The 17050-nt window shown below is 52.1% G+C and overlaps 2 protein-coding genes across 3 annotated transcripts; both read right to left on the bottom strand.

Moving 5' to 3' along the window:
- Positions 1 to 697: 697 nt before the first annotated feature.
- On the bottom strand, positions 698 to 8203 carry TMEM221 (transmembrane protein 221). 2 transcript variants are annotated; one of them, XM_027084634.1, is made up of 4 exons: positions 7580 to 8203; positions 5220 to 5305; positions 1941 to 2171; positions 698 to 1268 (listed from the first exon to the last, which is right to left on the bottom strand). In XM_027084634.1, the coding sequence occupies exons 1-4, from the start codon at positions 7897 to 7899 to the stop codon at positions 1207 to 1209; spliced, it is 699 nt and encodes a 232-aa protein (XP_026940435.1). In that variant the 5' UTR covers positions 7900 to 8203; the 3' UTR covers positions 698 to 1206. The 2 variants fall into 2 exon arrangements, with proteins under 2 accessions (XP_026940435.1, XP_026940434.1); XM_027084633.1 differs by having other exon boundaries at positions 704 to 2171.
- Positions 8204 to 11915: 3712 nt separating this feature from the next.
- NXNL1 (nucleoredoxin like 1) lies at positions 11916 to 16779 on the bottom strand. The gene is made up of 2 exons (XM_027084635.1): positions 16310 to 16779; positions 11916 to 13509 (listed from the first exon to the last, which is right to left on the bottom strand). Exons 1-2 carry the CDS (start codon positions 16633 to 16635, stop codon positions 13179 to 13181), a joined length of 657 nt encoding a protein of 218 aa, XP_026940436.1. The 5' UTR covers positions 16636 to 16779; the 3' UTR covers positions 11916 to 13178.
- Positions 16780 to 17050: the final 271 nt, after the last annotated feature.

Genomic DNA, 17050 nt, shown 5'->3' on the forward strand with positions numbered 1-17050 from the left:
GTTCTCACATGAGTGGCCTTGCTTTTCTGGCCTCCGTTTGCCCATCTGTGAGTGGGGTTGTCCTAAGGATTAACTAAAGCTGGAAGTGCCTGGTGTGTGTCTGCAGTACTAGGCATGTGACACGACATTCATTCTGACTCGATCCTCTTCAATGATATTTTCATGCTCACCGAGAGCCTATGCTTCCTGGGCGCCCCCTGTGACAGGTGCCATATGGGAGGAGGAGGTCTGTACAGCCTCCCAGGGGCTCAGGAAGAAGGTGGTCCAAGCCAATGGGGCACCCAACTCTGTACCTGATCATCAGAATCCCTACCCAAGGTCAGGTGTGGGGACCAGCTTCCCTGCTGGGTGCTGCCACCTCTCTGCCCATGGAGATGGGTCCTGGGGGACTTCAAGCCACTGTGTGGCCAAGCTTCCTCCACCCCTGAGTCCCTGTGTGGCCCAGGAAGGGACGGCTTGGGAGACTTCCGGGGACATCTGTCCATTTGGGGTTGGGGCAGGGACCAGGCCATCCCCGCACCCTGTGAAATGTATATGCGTGAAGATTTGTGGGGCATGGGCCCCAGACTTGGCTCTACAAGGGGCACACTCTCTGCCCCCAGACTCCTGCCCTTTCTACCCCCACTCCTTTCACTCCACCCCTCATCCTGGGTCTGCACTTGGCCACGCAGCACGTTTGGACATGGCTCAGATGACATGGAAATAGTGACATGGAGTTTATTTTCAGGTTGTGCAGGACAGGGGTGGGGCCAGGGCCTCTGGAGACCCCCTGAGGCTCTGAGTTATCCACTCCAAGCCCTGTCAGTTCCAAGAGTCCCAGACACTGGCCATCAACCCACCTTTTCCTGCTACCAGGCACCCCGACTGACAGAAGCACAGGTTGACATGCCTTGAGGACCTGCTACGCACAGGCCCCTGGAATGGCTCACACGGAGTCTCACGGGAGCCTTAGGAAGAGGGACCGCTTCCATTCCCATTTTACAGACCAGGAAACTGAGACACAGAGCGGTGAAGCCCTCAGCCATAGGCCCACAGCCAGGAGTCTGGGTCCAGGCCTCCAGGTGCGTCCATGGCCCTGGGCTGCTCTGAGCTCCGCACACACAGGTTTCAAACGCTCACAGCCCGGAAGGAGTCGCAGAGTCTGAGACTTGCACTATCAGCAGCATGGGGGTTACAGGACCTGGGTTCGAATCCTGGCTCTGATGCTCAATACTGGCCGTGGGACCCTTGGTGAGTCACTGCCCCTCTCTGGGCCTCGGTTTCCTCATCTGTAAAATGGACGGAGATGTTTAGAGAAATGCTGCCTGAGCTCTCCCCTCCCCTCCTGCCTATACCAGAATCTTATTCATTCTGGGCAGCTACATTTCCTTGTCTCATCTGTATTGAAGCGTGGCCACATGACTCTGTTCTGGCCAATGGGGTATAAGCAGAAGTGTCCCAAGGCCTCCCAGGAAAACTTCCAAAATCTCCTGAGAAGTCCTGGCCCTCTGCCTTTCTCTCTGAGTGAGGTAAAGGTAAAGGTTGGAGCCCTGGCAGCCTTTTTGTGCCATGAGGCAACCTTGAGGACACACATCAGGGATGCTGTGAACTGAGAGAGAAATCAAGTTATACTGCTACTGTGGTTGAGCCTGGAGCTATCTCTACAAGAGTCCTCTTCCTGCTGCCTGACCCTAGGCAAGGCCCTATCCTTGGCCTTTGGGCTCACACCAGAGTGGAGTCCTTCCCTGAACCCCCTGGCCTGTGGCTCAGGATGCTACGCATCTCATGCGTGACCTCTTCCCAGTGCCCCTCACTGGCAGACAGTGTCCGGTGCATGCGGAATGCAGGCAGGCTGCCCTCCCGGCCTCCCCCTATGGCTGCAGGTGTTGTGGCAGTAACCATGGATCTGAGGGAGTCCCCAGGTTTTGGGTAGGATGAGTAGGGGGTCCAGTGATGGGTACCCTGCTGGGGCTGAGCCCTGGAGCTGGCCTTGGAGACTTCAGAAGGGCAGACAGGGTCGTCTTCAAAGTGCGGTGGGGACAGCTCATGGAGGCCACGGCGGGTGGCCCGGGCGGCCCGGAGTAGAGTGTGGGTCAGCGCCGCCACCAGGACCAGAGCACCCAAGCCAAGGATGGAGGCAGCTGCCGCACCCGTCTCGATCTCGAAGAGAAGCAGGGCGTAGATGGATAGTGCTGGGGAAGGAAACGGCTCTTATTCAACGTTTGTTCTCCCACCCCTGGGAGAGCTCCCCCACATGGAGAGCAGTTATAGAAAATTGTACATTATGATAGGCACATAGACTAACTCATCTAACCCCTTCACACCCGACAAATACATCATCATCACATCTGTTTTACTATAAAATGGTAAATTGTGTGTTATGTGTACTTTACCACGATTGAAACAACTCAGATCTCAGGCTTTCTGAATCCCTGTGATTGACCTTGAGTGAATCACAGTCCCTCTCTGGCCTCAGTTTGCTGATCTGAACAACAAGACAGTTGGCAGGGACTTCCCTGGTGGTCCAGTGGGTAAGACTCCACCCTCCCAATGCAGAGGACCTGGGTTGCACCCCTGGTCAGGGAACTAGATCCCACACGCATGCCACAACTAAGGAGCAGCAACTAAAAATCCCGCATGCCGCAACTAAAAAGATCCCACACGCCACAACTAAGAACTGGCGCAGCCAAAATAAATAAATAAAAGTAAATCTTAAAAATCAAAAAAGACAGTTGACGACCTGGCCTTGAGGACCTGTACTGGTTCTCTGTTGCCCTGTCCGATGTCCAGTTGGCACCACCATTCTTTTTGGTGGGGACTGTGCTGTGCATTGTAGGACATTTAGCAGCTTCTATCCACCAGATACCAGTAGTACGCTCCCCCGGCCCTATCGTGACAACCAAAAATGTCTCTAGATGTTGATTGCCAAATGTTCCCTCAGGGGCAGAACCAGTTCCCATTGAGAAGTGCTGGTCCAGTCCCTACCCCTACCCTGGTCACTGGTCTAGAAGGACTGACCCACCACTCTGGCATCAGTGACATGTATGGTTCTAGGCCAATCAGAGCACTGCTTCCCCTGATTATAGTGATTGGTGCATGGCTATCACATGACCCAAGCTCAGCCAATCAGAGTCAGCCCTGGGACCTTTGCTTGGCCTATGAGGACAGGGTTATTTTCTAACTGCAGCCATTAGGGAATTGGTAGGAGAGAAGCCCAGAGCTGATGAAGGACTTCTTGGCACTTTGTGGGCTGTTTTAATGCTTTCTCCAGCTCCGTACTCTTGCTTTTGAAGATGCCACAATGCATCATGTCTGACATATTAAGGCGAGGCCAAGGACTTTTTTTGCTCTAAACATTTTTAAAAAATATTTTTATTTATGTATTTATTTGGCTGTGCTGGGTCTTAGTTGCGGCATGCGAACTCTTAGTTGCAGCATGTGGGATCTAATTCCCTGACCAGGGATCGAACCCAGGCCCCCTGCATTGGGAGCGTGGAGTCTTAGCCACTGGACCACCAGGGAAGTCCCTGCTCTAAAATTTTTTTTTTTTTTTTTTGCGGTACGCGGGCCTCTCACTTTTGCGGCCTCTCCCGTTGCGGAGCACAGGCTCCGGACGCGCAGGCTCAGCGGCCATGGCTCACGGGCCCAGCCACTCCGCGGCATGTGGGATCTTCCCGGACCGGGACACAAACCCGCGTCCCCTGCATCGGCAGAAGGACTCTCAACCACTGCGCCATCAGGGAAGCCCTAAACATTTCTTTTCTTTTTTTGAAAGATCTTCATAACTATTATTTTGGCTCTGGTTAGCAATGAATGAATGATTGGCTGGACATGCTCAGGAATTCTTGCTGAGTGAGGTCACCTATCCTCAAAAAGAATCTAAATGGGAGCTGAACAAATTCTTAATTTAATGCTTAATGAGGCTGACATAGTTACCTTTGTTTGCCCTTTGTGAGTTTTCGTGTATTTTAGAATAAGAATATTTTATTCTCCAAGTCTCCAACATTTTTGTTGGCTTATGAAAAGGCTTGAGGTCATAGGTATTGTGTTGAAAGCGCTTACAGAGACAGGCCCCTTTCTCAGGGCACGGCAGGTGATGAGATGAAGTGAGAAGCATTTCTGAAGACCTCATTGGAGTGCCTGGATCCAGCCACACCTGAGGCCAATAACCCCTGATCTTTTCAGATACACGAGTCACTCCATCCACTCTCCTTTTTAAAAAACACACATCCAGAGCATTTTTGTTTGTTTTGTTTGTTTTTGGCCACGTGGCACGTGGGACCTTAGTTCTTAGTTCCCTGACCAGGGATGAACCCACGCCCCCCCGCAGTCGAAGCGCAGAGTCTTAACCATTGGATCGCCAGGGAAGTTCCACACTTAATAAAATCCAGAGCATTTTATGAACTCAAACAACAAGAGTTATGCAGAGTTCGCTGCACTGTACATACAAATTCCCACAATGAACCCTAGGCTCATATCTCATGAATAAATCTTTTAAATATATCTTGTAAACTTCTATTTCTCTATTATGGTACTAAGGAAAAACAGTAATAGCAAATCCCTTGTTTTTCAGTCAGCTGATTTTTTTTTCTTCCAGTGAAACAGGTTGTTTATAAGGCTGCCAAGGATCTATGTATGATTCAGCGCTGAGTCTCCAGCACCAGCAACATATTTTTCAAGATTAGAACAAAATATAAGATGTCAGGAGTCTCTTTAAGAAAGGGGATGATTGGATTCCTTTACCAGCATGTTGTGGGTGAGAGAATGTTGATCAAAGAAGAGTTATAAGTCGGGGAAGGAAAGACAGTGCAGTGTGTCCCTCGGGCACTCAGGTTATTAGTTTTTACTCTGCTTCATGTTTTGGGATTTAAAATTGCATTTCTGGTTTATGAAGCGTATTTTTTTTTTTTCTTAAGCCCTTCTTGAGCTGGATTCAGATATTTGTGATCAAAACAGTTTTTGCTAAGGCCAACCTGTGAAACACTATCTCCAGAAACCACCAAGGACTTGGAAACTTTTATTCAAACCAAATGTAGAAAACTGATGAATCAGAGGTGTTCTGAAGACAGCTGCCATTTATGGAATCCCCACTGGGATCAGATGCCAGCCATGGGCTAGAGTGTAGGAACCAAGAGTGAAACAGGCAGGCTGCCTCTGGAGCTGACCCCAGTTGTGGGGCTATTACCCCCGGTCACCCCAACCCAGGGCCCTACACCCCATGTTCTATCCTGAGCACGTACCTGCTAAGTAGACGGAGACCCCACAACAGAAGAGGCCGAGGGCCACATGTCTGAGGAGGCGGCAGTCATAGAGAAACCAGTCAGACCTGGCAGGGAGGGGGGCAGGAAGAAAATGGGCTCAGGAGGCAGAGCTGGTGGAATAAGGCTGGGGAGGAGAGGTAGGGGGAGTGGTCCAGCTTTGGGGAACTGGAGGTCTATGTGAGGACCTAACCATCCACTCATCTTTCCCCCCACTCATTCATCCTTTACCATCCACCCGTCCCCATCAATTATTCAATCATACAGCCATCCATCCATTTAACCATGCTTTGTTCATCCATCCAACCATTTATTTAAATATCCATCATTATCCATTCATCCATTTGTCATCTGCCATCCATCCATCCATCCATCCAACCCCCACCCACCCATCCATCCATCGTCTATCTCCCAGTCACCATCCATCGAGCAAACCAACCATCTGTCCATTCATGCATCCAGTCACTAGCCATTCCATTCCCCTCCCCCAAAACCCATCCATATACATCAGTCCATTCGAACACCCAACACTAATGAAGCAGCTATTGTGTACAGACACTTGCTAAACATCTGACCTCCATTATTTTACAGACCATAAGCTTATTTGGGGGTGAGAAAACTGAGGCTAACTTGTTATCAGTGACAATAGAAACAGAGATTCCCAAGAGCTGACATGGATTGAGGACTTAGTTTTGAGCCCAGCCCCTTGCCTTGCTAAGTGCTTCCGCTGGGTGCATGCCCTTCTCCAGTCCTGTGAGATCAGGAAAAGGAGAGCTTCCATCATCACTCACCTCCCACCAATACCATGGAAATGGCCTCCTCCCTGGTCTGCCTTCCAACTCCCCTCCTGACCCCTTTTCTGCACAGTGGCCAGAGTGGGTTCTTTCAAACTTAAGTGGGTTCTTTCAAACTTAAGTCAGATCACATCCCTCCTGGCTCACAACTCTCAGTCAGAGAAAACCCCAAAGGCTTCACCACAGCACAGGAAGCGCTATATAATCCAGTACCTCTTGGACTTCCTTGGTGGTCCAGTGGTTAAGACTCCGTGCTTCCACTGCAAGGGTGGGGGGGCAAGTTCAATCCCTGGTTGGGGAACTAAGAGCATGCATACCACATGCGGAAAAAAAAAAAAAAAATCCAGTACCTCTCACTTCCTGGCCCTCATCTTCCTTATCTACCCTTCAGCCACACCAATCACCTCTATCACCTTCTAACGCCCTAAGCTCCTTCCTGCTCCAGGGCCTTTGCACATGCTGTTCCCTCTGCCTGGATCACAGTCCCCCAGATCTTCTGCCTCCTTTCCTCCCTCAAGTCTCAACACAGGCCTCCCCTGATGGTCCCATCTCATCCCCCATCCTGTTCTCCTGCACCACATCACCCCATTTTCATCCATTTCCGGCATTCATCACCATTTGACATTACTGATCTGTTTTGTATCTTCATTATCTGTGTCCCCATGAAGGTGGGTCCAGGTCCGCCTGGTTCCTGCTGGGTCGCCAATACCCAATGCTCGGCTCAGCCCCCCGGCAGGTGCCCAACGCATATTTGTCAACTGACAGAACACATGCTGTTCAGCACCCCTTGAACTATCAGACGGAGGGTGCACAGTTCGGATGGGATCAGATGGTGGAATTTCCCATCCGCTCAGATCCATGGAATCCTGGACAAGGATCCCAGCTCCCCTCCCCCAGCATCCTGGAAGGAAACACTCAGATATGGGACAGCCAAGTCCTTGGCTCAAGGAAGGTTCCGCACTCCACATGCACCCGCCGGCCGCCCTGTCCAGTGCCCATATCCCCGAGCTCAGGTGCCTGACAAGGAACCCCACCCAGGGCCAGGGCACATGTTCTGGCTCTACCAGATTCAAGTTCAAATCCAGTCCACCCCCTTCCAATCCTGGCAGCCTAGAGAGAGCAGACTCTTTTTAACACACTGTTAAAACGGGAGATAATAACAGCGCCAGCCACCCAGGGGGCTTCACTGTGTTAATCCACATTAAGTGGGGGGCACCTAGAGCTTAGGTTTCCATAAATGACAAACGCTATCAACACTGGGGCTAACTGACCCCAGGCCCTCTCTGAGCCTGTTGCCACATCTTTGAAAAGGGGGTCCCAGCTGTAGTTGTACCTGCTGTAAATTTTCAACAAATATAGGATGGAGGGAGGGGATGGATGGAGAGAAGGAGAAAGAGAGGGAGGGAGGGACGGAAGAAAGGAGGAAGGGAAAGATGGATGGAGGGAGTGAGGAAGGAAAGCTCTCTCCCAACCTGAGGCCCAGAGAAGGGAAGCGGCTCCCCCGGGCTTGTCCAGCCCCCAGCCGGGCAGAGGGGCCGGTCCTCCTACCTGCCGGAGCCCGGTCCCCGCGCCATCTCGGCGCCCAGGTGGCCGCAGAGCGCGGCGAGAAGCAGACAGGTGAGACCCAGCACCAGGGCGAGCGCGGCGAGCGCGGCTGCCAGCGGCAGCAGCGCCCCGGCCGCGTCCTCCGGCAGCCCAGGGCCGGCGCCCAGCTCCGGGCCCACCACGTCGATTCGCGGTCCTCGAAGTTCCGCGCGGCCCGCCTGCAGCTGGAACAGCAGCTGCGCGCCCAGCGCCGCCAGCACGGCCGCGGGGATGCCCAAAAGGATCATCGCGGCCAGCACCCGGCCGCCGTACGACCTGGCCATGGAGGGGTCCTGCGGGCCTATGGGACAGTTGAGGAATCAAAGAGATTTTAGGGGGCAGGGGAGTTGAGGGGCGTCCGAGGCCCTCGGCGGTCCAGAGGGGGCGGGGCCGCAGGGGGGGTTTCTGAATATTGTCGGGGCCGCAGAGGGCTCGGGATGCCAGTCGCGGTGAGGACGAGAAAGCTCTGGGAAAACTTGAGACAAAGTCTTTTCTTTCTCTGTGACCGACAGCTCCTGGCCTCAGAGTTCTGGAGGGGCGGGGCCTGCGGGGGGCGGGGCGAAGGCGGGGCGGAGGCGGTCCCACGTGGGATAAGGGCGCCGTGGCGGGATCCAGAGAGCCTCTCAGATCCATAAACTCATTCAAGTGCCCCATTTTCCCCTCCCGCTGCCCCAAGCACCTGTTTCATTGCTGTCTTTTAAGAAAGAAAAGAAACTTGACCGAATTTTTAAATAATTCGCTCTGATATGTGGTCTCTACCCGCGGATCCGGCAATTGGCTGGAATGTCCCCTCTGCTCACCTTCTTTCAAGGCTTTTCAGAAACGTCAGCCACCTCAGAGAGGCCCTCCTGCACCCCCTCCCCAAGCAGCACACCTGTCCTTCGCTGCTAGCCTTTGTTCTTCCCACGGCACATTTTGGGGGATATTACTTATTTATTTTTAAGTTTTAAAAATTGAGGTGAAATTTACACGACATAAAATTAACCATTAGAGGGGCTTCCCTGGTGGCGCAGTGGTTGAGAGTCCGCCTGCCGATGCAGGGGACACGGGTTCGTGCCCCGGTCCGGGAGGATCCCACATGCGGCGGGGCGGCTGGGCCCGTTAGCCATGGCCGCTGAGCCTGCGCGTTCGGAGCCTGTGCTCCGCAACGGGAGAGGCCACAACAGTGAGAGGCCCTCGTACCGCAAAAAAAAAAAAAAAATTAACCATTAGAAAGTGAACAATTCAGTTGTATTTAGTACATACACAACGTTGTGCAACCATCACCTCTATCTAGTACTGGAATTTCCATTTCCCCCCCCCTCCCCCATTAGCAGTCGCTTCCCATTCCCCACTCTCAGCCCCTGGTAACCACAAATCAATCTACTGTCTGTCTCTATGGATTTGTCTTTTCTGGACGTTTCATATAAACAAAACCAGACAATATGTGGCCTTTTGTGTCTGGCTTCTTTCCCTGAGCATAAGGTTTTTAAGGCTCATCCATGTTGTAGCTCGTGTCAGTGCTCCATTCTTTTTTTTTTTTAACATCTTTATTAGAGTATAATTGCTTTACAATGGTGTGTCAGTTTCTGCTTTATAACAAAGTGAATCAGTTATACATACACAAATGTCCCCTTCCCTCTTGCATCTCCCTCCCTCCCACCCTCCCTACCCCACCACTCTAGGTGGTCACAAAGCTCCTAGCTGATCTCCCTGTGCTATGCGGCTGCTTCCCACTAGCTTTCTATTTTATGTTTGGTAGTGTATATATGCCCATGCTTCATTCCTTTTTTATGGCTGAATAACATTTCATTGTATGGGTGGATCACATTTACTTTACTCATTCATCTTTTGATGGACATTTGGGTTGTTTCCACCTTTTGTCGATTGTGAATAGTGCTGCTAAGAACATGCACATACAATGATTTGTTTGAGTCTTGTTTTCATTTCTTTTGGGTCTACACCTAGAGTGGAATGGCTGGGTTATATGGTAACTCTCTATTTAACTTATTGGGGAACTGCCTGTTTTCCACAACGGTTGCACCATTTTACATTCCCACCAGTAGTGCACCAGGCTTCCAATTTCTTCATTTCCCTTCCAACACTTGTTATTTTCTCTTTTTTTTTTTTTTGTAACCATTCTACAGGGTGTGAATGGGTATCTCATTGCAATTTTGATGTGCATTTCCATAATAACCACTGAAGTAGGGTGTCTTTTCATGCCCTTGTTGGCTATTTGTGTATCTTCTTTGGAGAAATGTCTCTTCATATCCTTCGCTCATTTGGCTTGTTTGTCTTCTTGCTTTCCTGTAGCACTTTACATCTCTGGCAGCGCACCATGTGCATTTTCCCACTATGTGTGGCCCGGTAGTGGGGGAGGGGTGGCTGCTCCAGTCCGTAGAATGTCTGCTTCAAGTGTCCACTGCTGTGTCCCCTTTGTGTCTGGGTCTGCACCTCGCACACAGTAGGCCCTTAATAAATGCTTGTTGCATGCATGAGTGAACGGATCGCTCTGTACTCCTGCTCTGTAATTCTTGCAAAGTTTGAAATATCAAAACTGAAAATGGTTTCAAAGTTAACACATTCCTGATAGATCCAGAATATAAGAGTGAATGAGGTCGACATGGCCTCCTGCAAGCCATCTCTGTCTTAATGCATTTGGGCCTGAAAGACAGCATAGTCATCACCTAGGCTTTACAGATGAGGAAACTGAGACACAGAGAGGTTAAGTAACTCCCTAGGTCATGCAGCAAACACAGACAGCCTAGCTCCCACCCACTGCTTTATACTGCTTCACAGAAATGTTATAGATCCCACTGGTTTTGAATTTCCAGGTCTCTTCTCTAATTTGGGGAGCCATTTTTTTCAGGTTTCAAAATTTTGGGGTCTTCTGGGAAAAGTTTGTGGGCCTTGAGCCCTCAGCCTAGTGCCTGATGGGTAAAATGACCCCAGGGGAGAGAACAGGGTGACCCTTCAGCAACAGGTGGCTTCTTCCTTTGCTGTGTGGCTTTGGGTAAATCCCTTAACCTCTCTGGGCCTCCTCATCTATAAGAGGAATTAGTTTATTCATTCATTTATTCACCAGGCTTTGGCCCGACACACCCAGCCTTTTTCTTCATCGCCAAAGTTAGAGTGAGTTTTCCATGTTTTACAGGTAAGAAAACGTCTCACATTGGGATAGCTGGGGCTCAGTGATTTGTTTGGAACAGAGTCCTTGCTCTGTTCTGGGTGTTGGGGATACACAGCTGTAAGATAGAGGCATTTATTCATTCAAAAAACATTGATGGGGGCCCGTGCCCCCCTGGCTCTGGGGACCCAGTGGTGACAAAGGCAGGTCCAGCTTGCCCTTCTGGGGAGGAGGTGAAAACACATGCTAAACCAGCCAAATAAAGGGGCAATTCTATGCAATGGCCAAAGGTCATTACAGCCCTCTTTTAGACTTCACAATTATTTGATGGAGGCTGGGCGGTAGTGTCACAGATACCACAACCTGGCACCCCCTTTGAATATGGGGGTGATTCTCTGGTTTGGGGGTGTCTGGTTTCAATTTGGAAATTTAACCCTGCAAGTTGGCAACACTCTGTAGGTGACACTCTGACAGTGATCTTGTCTGCCTTGGCCAGATGCCAAGCTGTCCCTTCCTCACCTTAGCTGTGACAAGCAGGAGTAGAGATGGGGATGGGAGGTTTGATCCCTATCTACCAGGAGGGAGACTCAGAGACGGCCAGTGACCTGCCCACATCACACAGCCTGACAGGACAGGGAGCGGACTTCCCTACCTCACTGCCCGGGGGGCAAAACCTGGCCACTCTCATTCCGTGCTGGCTGAAATAGTAAAGATATTGATGGGATGTGTGTCCTGTGGTTTGCTCTCGGGAAGGATGTTTTTTAACTTCTTTTAAAGGCTGTCGGTGAGCCAGCGACCTAAGAATTTAAGAGCCATTATCACAGGGTTTAACACAACCATTTCACAGATAGGCCTAATTAAGGTCAATGAAGGGCAAGATGTGTCTGGAACCAGAGCAGGTGGCATCACCGACCTGAGCCTCAATTTCCTCAGTTGGAGATTGGGGGTTAGGGGTGAGCAAGAAATGAGGCACTTGTCCAGTCCCTAGGCCTCCAGGGCCTCCCAAATCCCGGAGTCGCACCGCCCTCCTAGCACACCCTTTCCGGAGACTGGGAACAGGTGTGGACTGCACCTCATTTGCATGTTTGGCCCCTCCCCTAGGACGTACCTCCCCATCTCGCCGCCAGGCGGCGCCAGAGGCAAAATGAAGAGGTTCATGCGCGGAGCGAGCTCCGGCTCTGGGTCCTTGGCTGACCTGCCAGGTAGGACCTTGCCTTACTGTCATTTTCCAGAGGAAAGAAAGGAGGCGTAGAAAGGGGAGGTGACTGTCCTACAGTCACACAGCCGGGAAGGGGCTCCAGACTAGGGTTTTTGATTTCTATATTCTGCTGTCTCCTCGTGAAACCCCAGGGTTCACCAGGGACAGGGAGACTCTGAGCCCTCGCTGAAGGTCCTGGACCCAGCGCACACGACACCAAATATTGAACTGCATCCCGTGCAAACTACAAATCCGTTGTTAAAGGATTACTGTAGTTTTGCGCATGAAGCATGTGAACAACGCCATTTAGTGCACGGCGGGCCGAGGGTTCTCAGCACCATCATTTGATTTTGGTTTGCATTTTCCCATTTTGGAACTTGTAACCACCCCTCCTCCCCAAGTCTTAAAAATATTTCTAGAGGCCCTTGAAAAGCTCTCCCTGCTTCACCACCCCGGCCGCTGGAGAACCAAGACAGGTCCTGGGCCTGCCAGGTCCTGGGGGGGAGGGGGAGGGAGGCCTCACACAGAAACCTCCGTCATCGGCCCTGCGCTAGGTCTCACCCTCCACCTGTGGCGGGGGTGGGGCGTCCGAACTACCTCAGGTCCCGCCCTGTTTCTCCCCCGCCATCTCATTACACAGCCCCTCGCCCCCGCTGAATCCTGAGGGTGTGGAGGGTGGGCCGCAAAAAAGACCCTTCCTGCTCCCCACTTCTCGGCCTTTACTCTGCATCCGGGGAGCTCAGAGCAGCTCCACCCTCACCGCTCCTCTGCTCTTCGGGCTGGGCTCAGAATACAGACCGCCTCCCCAGCCCGCGGCTCCGGCCTGACGCTACGTCCCCTCCCTCCTCCTGGCCTGAACTCAGAATGGTCCCCTCCCTTCACCCCGACCCCACTTCCCGTCCCGCTGGGGCTCCTCAGAGATTCTGCTTGCTCTAACCGTCAGCCTTCCACCATGGGGCCTCAAAACAGCCCCCCGGTCCCGCCCACTACCGGGAGGTCGGGGGGTGGGGGTGGGATGAGGGCTTATCACAGACTCGCCCCTGTCTGTCTGTTCTGTCCTACCGGAGGGTTCAGAGCAGACCCCCACCCCCTAGCCCCACCCACCCTAGGGGAGGGGGAAGGACTCCTCATAGACCCGCCCCTGTCTGTTCTCTCCCAGCAAAGGGATCAGAACAGCCCACTTCCGCCCCAGCCCCGCCCCCGCCCTCCTCGGGGGTTTCATCATGGACCGCCCCCAGTCCGGTCCACCCCTCCAGGGGTCAGAACAGCCCCACTGACCCGCCCTCGGCCCCGCCCTCCTGCCCGGGGTCGCCCCCTCTACCCCGGCCTCGTACGCCCCGCGACGCCGGGTCCACTCTGTACTTGCGGCGGCGCAGTGGTTCGGTGAGGCTCCGCGGCGCGGGGTCGTCCAGGTCCTCTGGCAGCAGAAAGCTGCGGTCCAGCACCTCAGACGCCTCTTGCCAGTTGGCGAAGCAGGCAGGGCCCAGGCGCCGGATCTCGTCGGCCGCGTCGAGCGTGAGCACATCCCCATTCGGCTTGAGCACCACGACCGCCGGCAGGCGCTCCACGGAGAACCGGCGCCCGAGGTCCCTGCGGGGCGGGCGGGTCAGTCCGGTCGGACCCTCGTCCTTGACCCTATGCTGAAGAGCCCCACATCCCTCCTCCCTCAGTACTTACTGAGCGCCTTCTGTGTGCACTGTCCCATGCCGGCCTCTGGGGATGCCCAGGAACCAGAACAGGCCAGGCCACACTGGCCTCCGGGCTTTGGCTCCAACACCCCAAACATGCTCCCACCACAGGGCCTTTGCACTGGCCATGTCCTCTGCCTGGAGCACTCTCTCCAGACATCTGCGGATTAAGACCCTGTATGCTGCAGACACCTAACCTTAAATCTCAACGCCTCTCTTTCTCTCTGCTGATGCGCGGCTCTCAGCATCCAACACACTGCATAGTTTATTTCTCCTGTTTGTCATTTTCTCCCACAATAGAAAGTAGCTTTCTCCCACAATAGAAAGTAGCTTCACTAGGGCTACTTTCTGTCCCTATTCACGAGTGTCCCCATTGCCCGAAACAGTGCCGGGCACAGAGTAGATGCTCAGGAAATGTGTGTGGGATGAATGAATAAACACTGACAGATTCCATAAAGAGATACTAAACTGAGTAAAGGACTTATGGTCAGAGAGGACCTCTTTAAGGAGGTGACCCTGGAGCTGAAATCTGCAGGAAGAGGAAGGGGAGAACTGGGGAAAGTTTTCCCATGCAGAGTGCGCACAGCTGGTGCAAAAGCCTGAAGGTCAGAGGGAGATTGGAGTGCAGCATTGATCATAAAGGCCCTGCAGGGCCATGGTAAGGAGTTTTTGATTTTGTTTTCTGTATGAGAGAGAGCCAGTGAAAAGCCATCCACAGGAGACCCCCAGACCAAATCTCCCATCTAGGCCAAAGCCCCACACGGTCATCATGGAGTCAAGCAGGCTACCAGACTGGTCCCATCACCCATGATTCTTAACTTCCACCCACGGGGTTCTTGGGTGGCCCTTTTCCAGGCCTCCTTACAGAGACACATAGTATTGATACTTGCAAAATCCCACAGGAGTAGGTTGCCAGACTTAGCAACTAGAAATACAGGACACCCTGTGTGAATGAATTTGAACTTCATGTAAACAACAAATAACTTTTTATAAGTATGTCCCTGCATCACGTGGGACACAGTTATACTCAAAATTTTTTCATTGTTCACATGAAATTTATATTCAACTGGGTGTCCTGTATTTTATCTGGCAACCCTGTGTGTGGGAGGGGTAGGGGGTGGGGACTCGCTCACTCTGTCTGGATACTTGCCTGGGTGAAGGCTTTGTGGAGAGGACCCTGCCTCAAACAAGGTCAATGTTTGGCTATGATCCCCTTACAGCTGGCATTTCTTCCCCCAGGGGAGGGAAATGTTCACCATTTGGGGAAAAGAACCTCCTCAGCTGCAGAAGGCTGTGGGAGTGAGCAAGTGTGCCAACTCTGATAATGTTGGGTGGGGATGAAGGTCTCCATGACCAGAAACGTCTAAGTTTTGTAACAAAATTGATGACATCAGTAGAATGGCACAAAGTCTGCAACTCACTTTGAAACGGTTCAGCACAAACTCCACGTGCATGGAGATAAAGCAAATGGCAAAAATGCCCAAGGGTTTCATCGTGTGCTCCTTCCGACTTTTTGGTATCTTTGAAATTTTTCTTTTATTTTTCCTTTGGCCATGCCACACGGCTTGCAGGAAACTTTTCATAGTAAAAAATTGGGGTTTAAAAAGAATGAGGGACTTCCCTAGTGGCGCAGTGGTTAAGAATCCGCCTACCAATGCAGGGGACACGGGTTCAAGCCCTGGTCCGAGAAGATCCCATATGCCGCGGAGCAACTAAGCCCGTGCGCCACGGCTACTGAGCCTGTGCTCTAGAGCCTGTGAGCCACGACTACTGAAGCCCACGTGCCTAGAGCCTGTGCTCCGCAACAAGAGAAGCCACCGTAATGAGAAGCCCGGGCACTAAAACGAAGAGTAGCCCCCTGCTCGCCACAGCTAGAGAAAACCTGTGCACAGCCACAAAAACCCAACACAGCCAAAAATAAGGAAATAAAATAGAAATAAATTTATAAAATAAATAAATAAAAAGAATGAAAGTCTCACTGTTGAAAAGGGGAAAGTCTGCAAATAGCCACAAACGATCAGTTTATTGGGCAGCTCCTTGGACGGCTGGAACTCAACCATCTCTCTCTCTCAGCTCCAGTGCCCTCCATGGCTCCCAGCTACTCTGAGGATCACATCCACGCTCATTAGGTGGGATTTGGGGCACTGCTCCACATGCTGCCTTCTTACTCCTGGTATGACTGTTCCCTGAATTGGCTGTTCTTTCCCTGAATTCCTCCGAGCCTTTGTCTGGGTTATGTCCTCTGCCTGGAAACCCTTCCCTTTCCTCACTCTTTACCCTCCTATCCTCCTTGTCCTTGGTGGTGGTGGTGGGGTGTCTCTCTTTAAAGCCATTTCCTCTGGGAAGCATCCCCTGACCCCCAAATCTCAGCAAGGTCTCCCCATGATATTTCCTCATGACATCCTCCCTTTGTCCTTGGGAACTACTGCAGTTCTTTATTATGTATTTATCTGAGTGTTTGAGTCTTTGTTTCACGTTTGTGCTCCCCCCTTCCCAGGTTGTAAACTCCCCAGGGAGCTGGATGGAAATGGGCATATGTACCCCTCCCCCGCCCCTCTCCCCCAGTTCTCTGTTCTGATTGGCCTACAGAGGGTGCTCATCAACTTCAGATGGAACAGATACCTCAGTAAACAAATACTTCACTTTCAGCAGAAACAGCCCCTCCTCCAGGAAGCCCTCCCTGACCTCTCCTCTTACCTCACCTCTTCAGGTCATCCTCGAAGGGCAAGAAGAGCCACTTCTTGGGCATGTCCCTGAGGAACAGGTCCTGCTGCTCCTCTGTCGAGTCCTGGGACACGTACACCAGAGCCAGCTGGGCTGCCCGCAACACGTAGAACTCATCCGTGAGCCGCACAAAGAAGTCCCTGAGGATGGGTGCAAAGGCCTGGCACTTCGGGCACGAGCCGGCACCAAAGAACAGCAGCACCAGTCGGTTTTCCAGCCGGCGGCTAAGCTCAGCCTCCGTGTCCAACTCATCCTGGTCACTGTTGTTTCGGATCAGGACACGGCCAGAGAACAGGCAGGCCATGACAACCCTGGCTGGGTGCTGGGGACAGGGCGCAAGGACCTTGTGTGACCCCGAGCCTGCTGACTGGCTGCTGTCCCAGGATTAGGAATTTTTAGGAGGCCAGTTTAGAACCTCACTAATCTGCCTAACCTCGACCTGATTCTTTGCTGCCTCTGAGGGCAGGGGGTCAGCTGCTCATGGGCCTGTCTCAGCAGACAGCTGCTAAGGCATTAAAAAAACAGGCTGACATACTGGTGTGAAAATATTTTGTTAAATTGTAATGTAAAAAGATACGTGCCTCTTCATGAATGCATTCGGTAATCCTAAACCACAGGGCTCGACTAATTAATAACAGTGATTTCTAAGTCGAGATGAGCATAAATGATATTTCAAGGTGTCTGCCTGCCATGACCAGGATGTCCTGTGAAATTATCTT

The sequence above is a fragment of the Aethalodelphis obliquidens genome, unplaced genomic scaffold (assembly GCF_003676395.1).
Source record: "Aethalodelphis obliquidens isolate GAN/ISIS:26980383/991018 unplaced genomic scaffold, ASM367639v1 scaffold53, whole genome shotgun sequence".
Classification (NCBI taxonomy): Eukaryota; Metazoa; Chordata; class Mammalia; order Artiodactyla; family Delphinidae; genus Aethalodelphis; species Aethalodelphis obliquidens.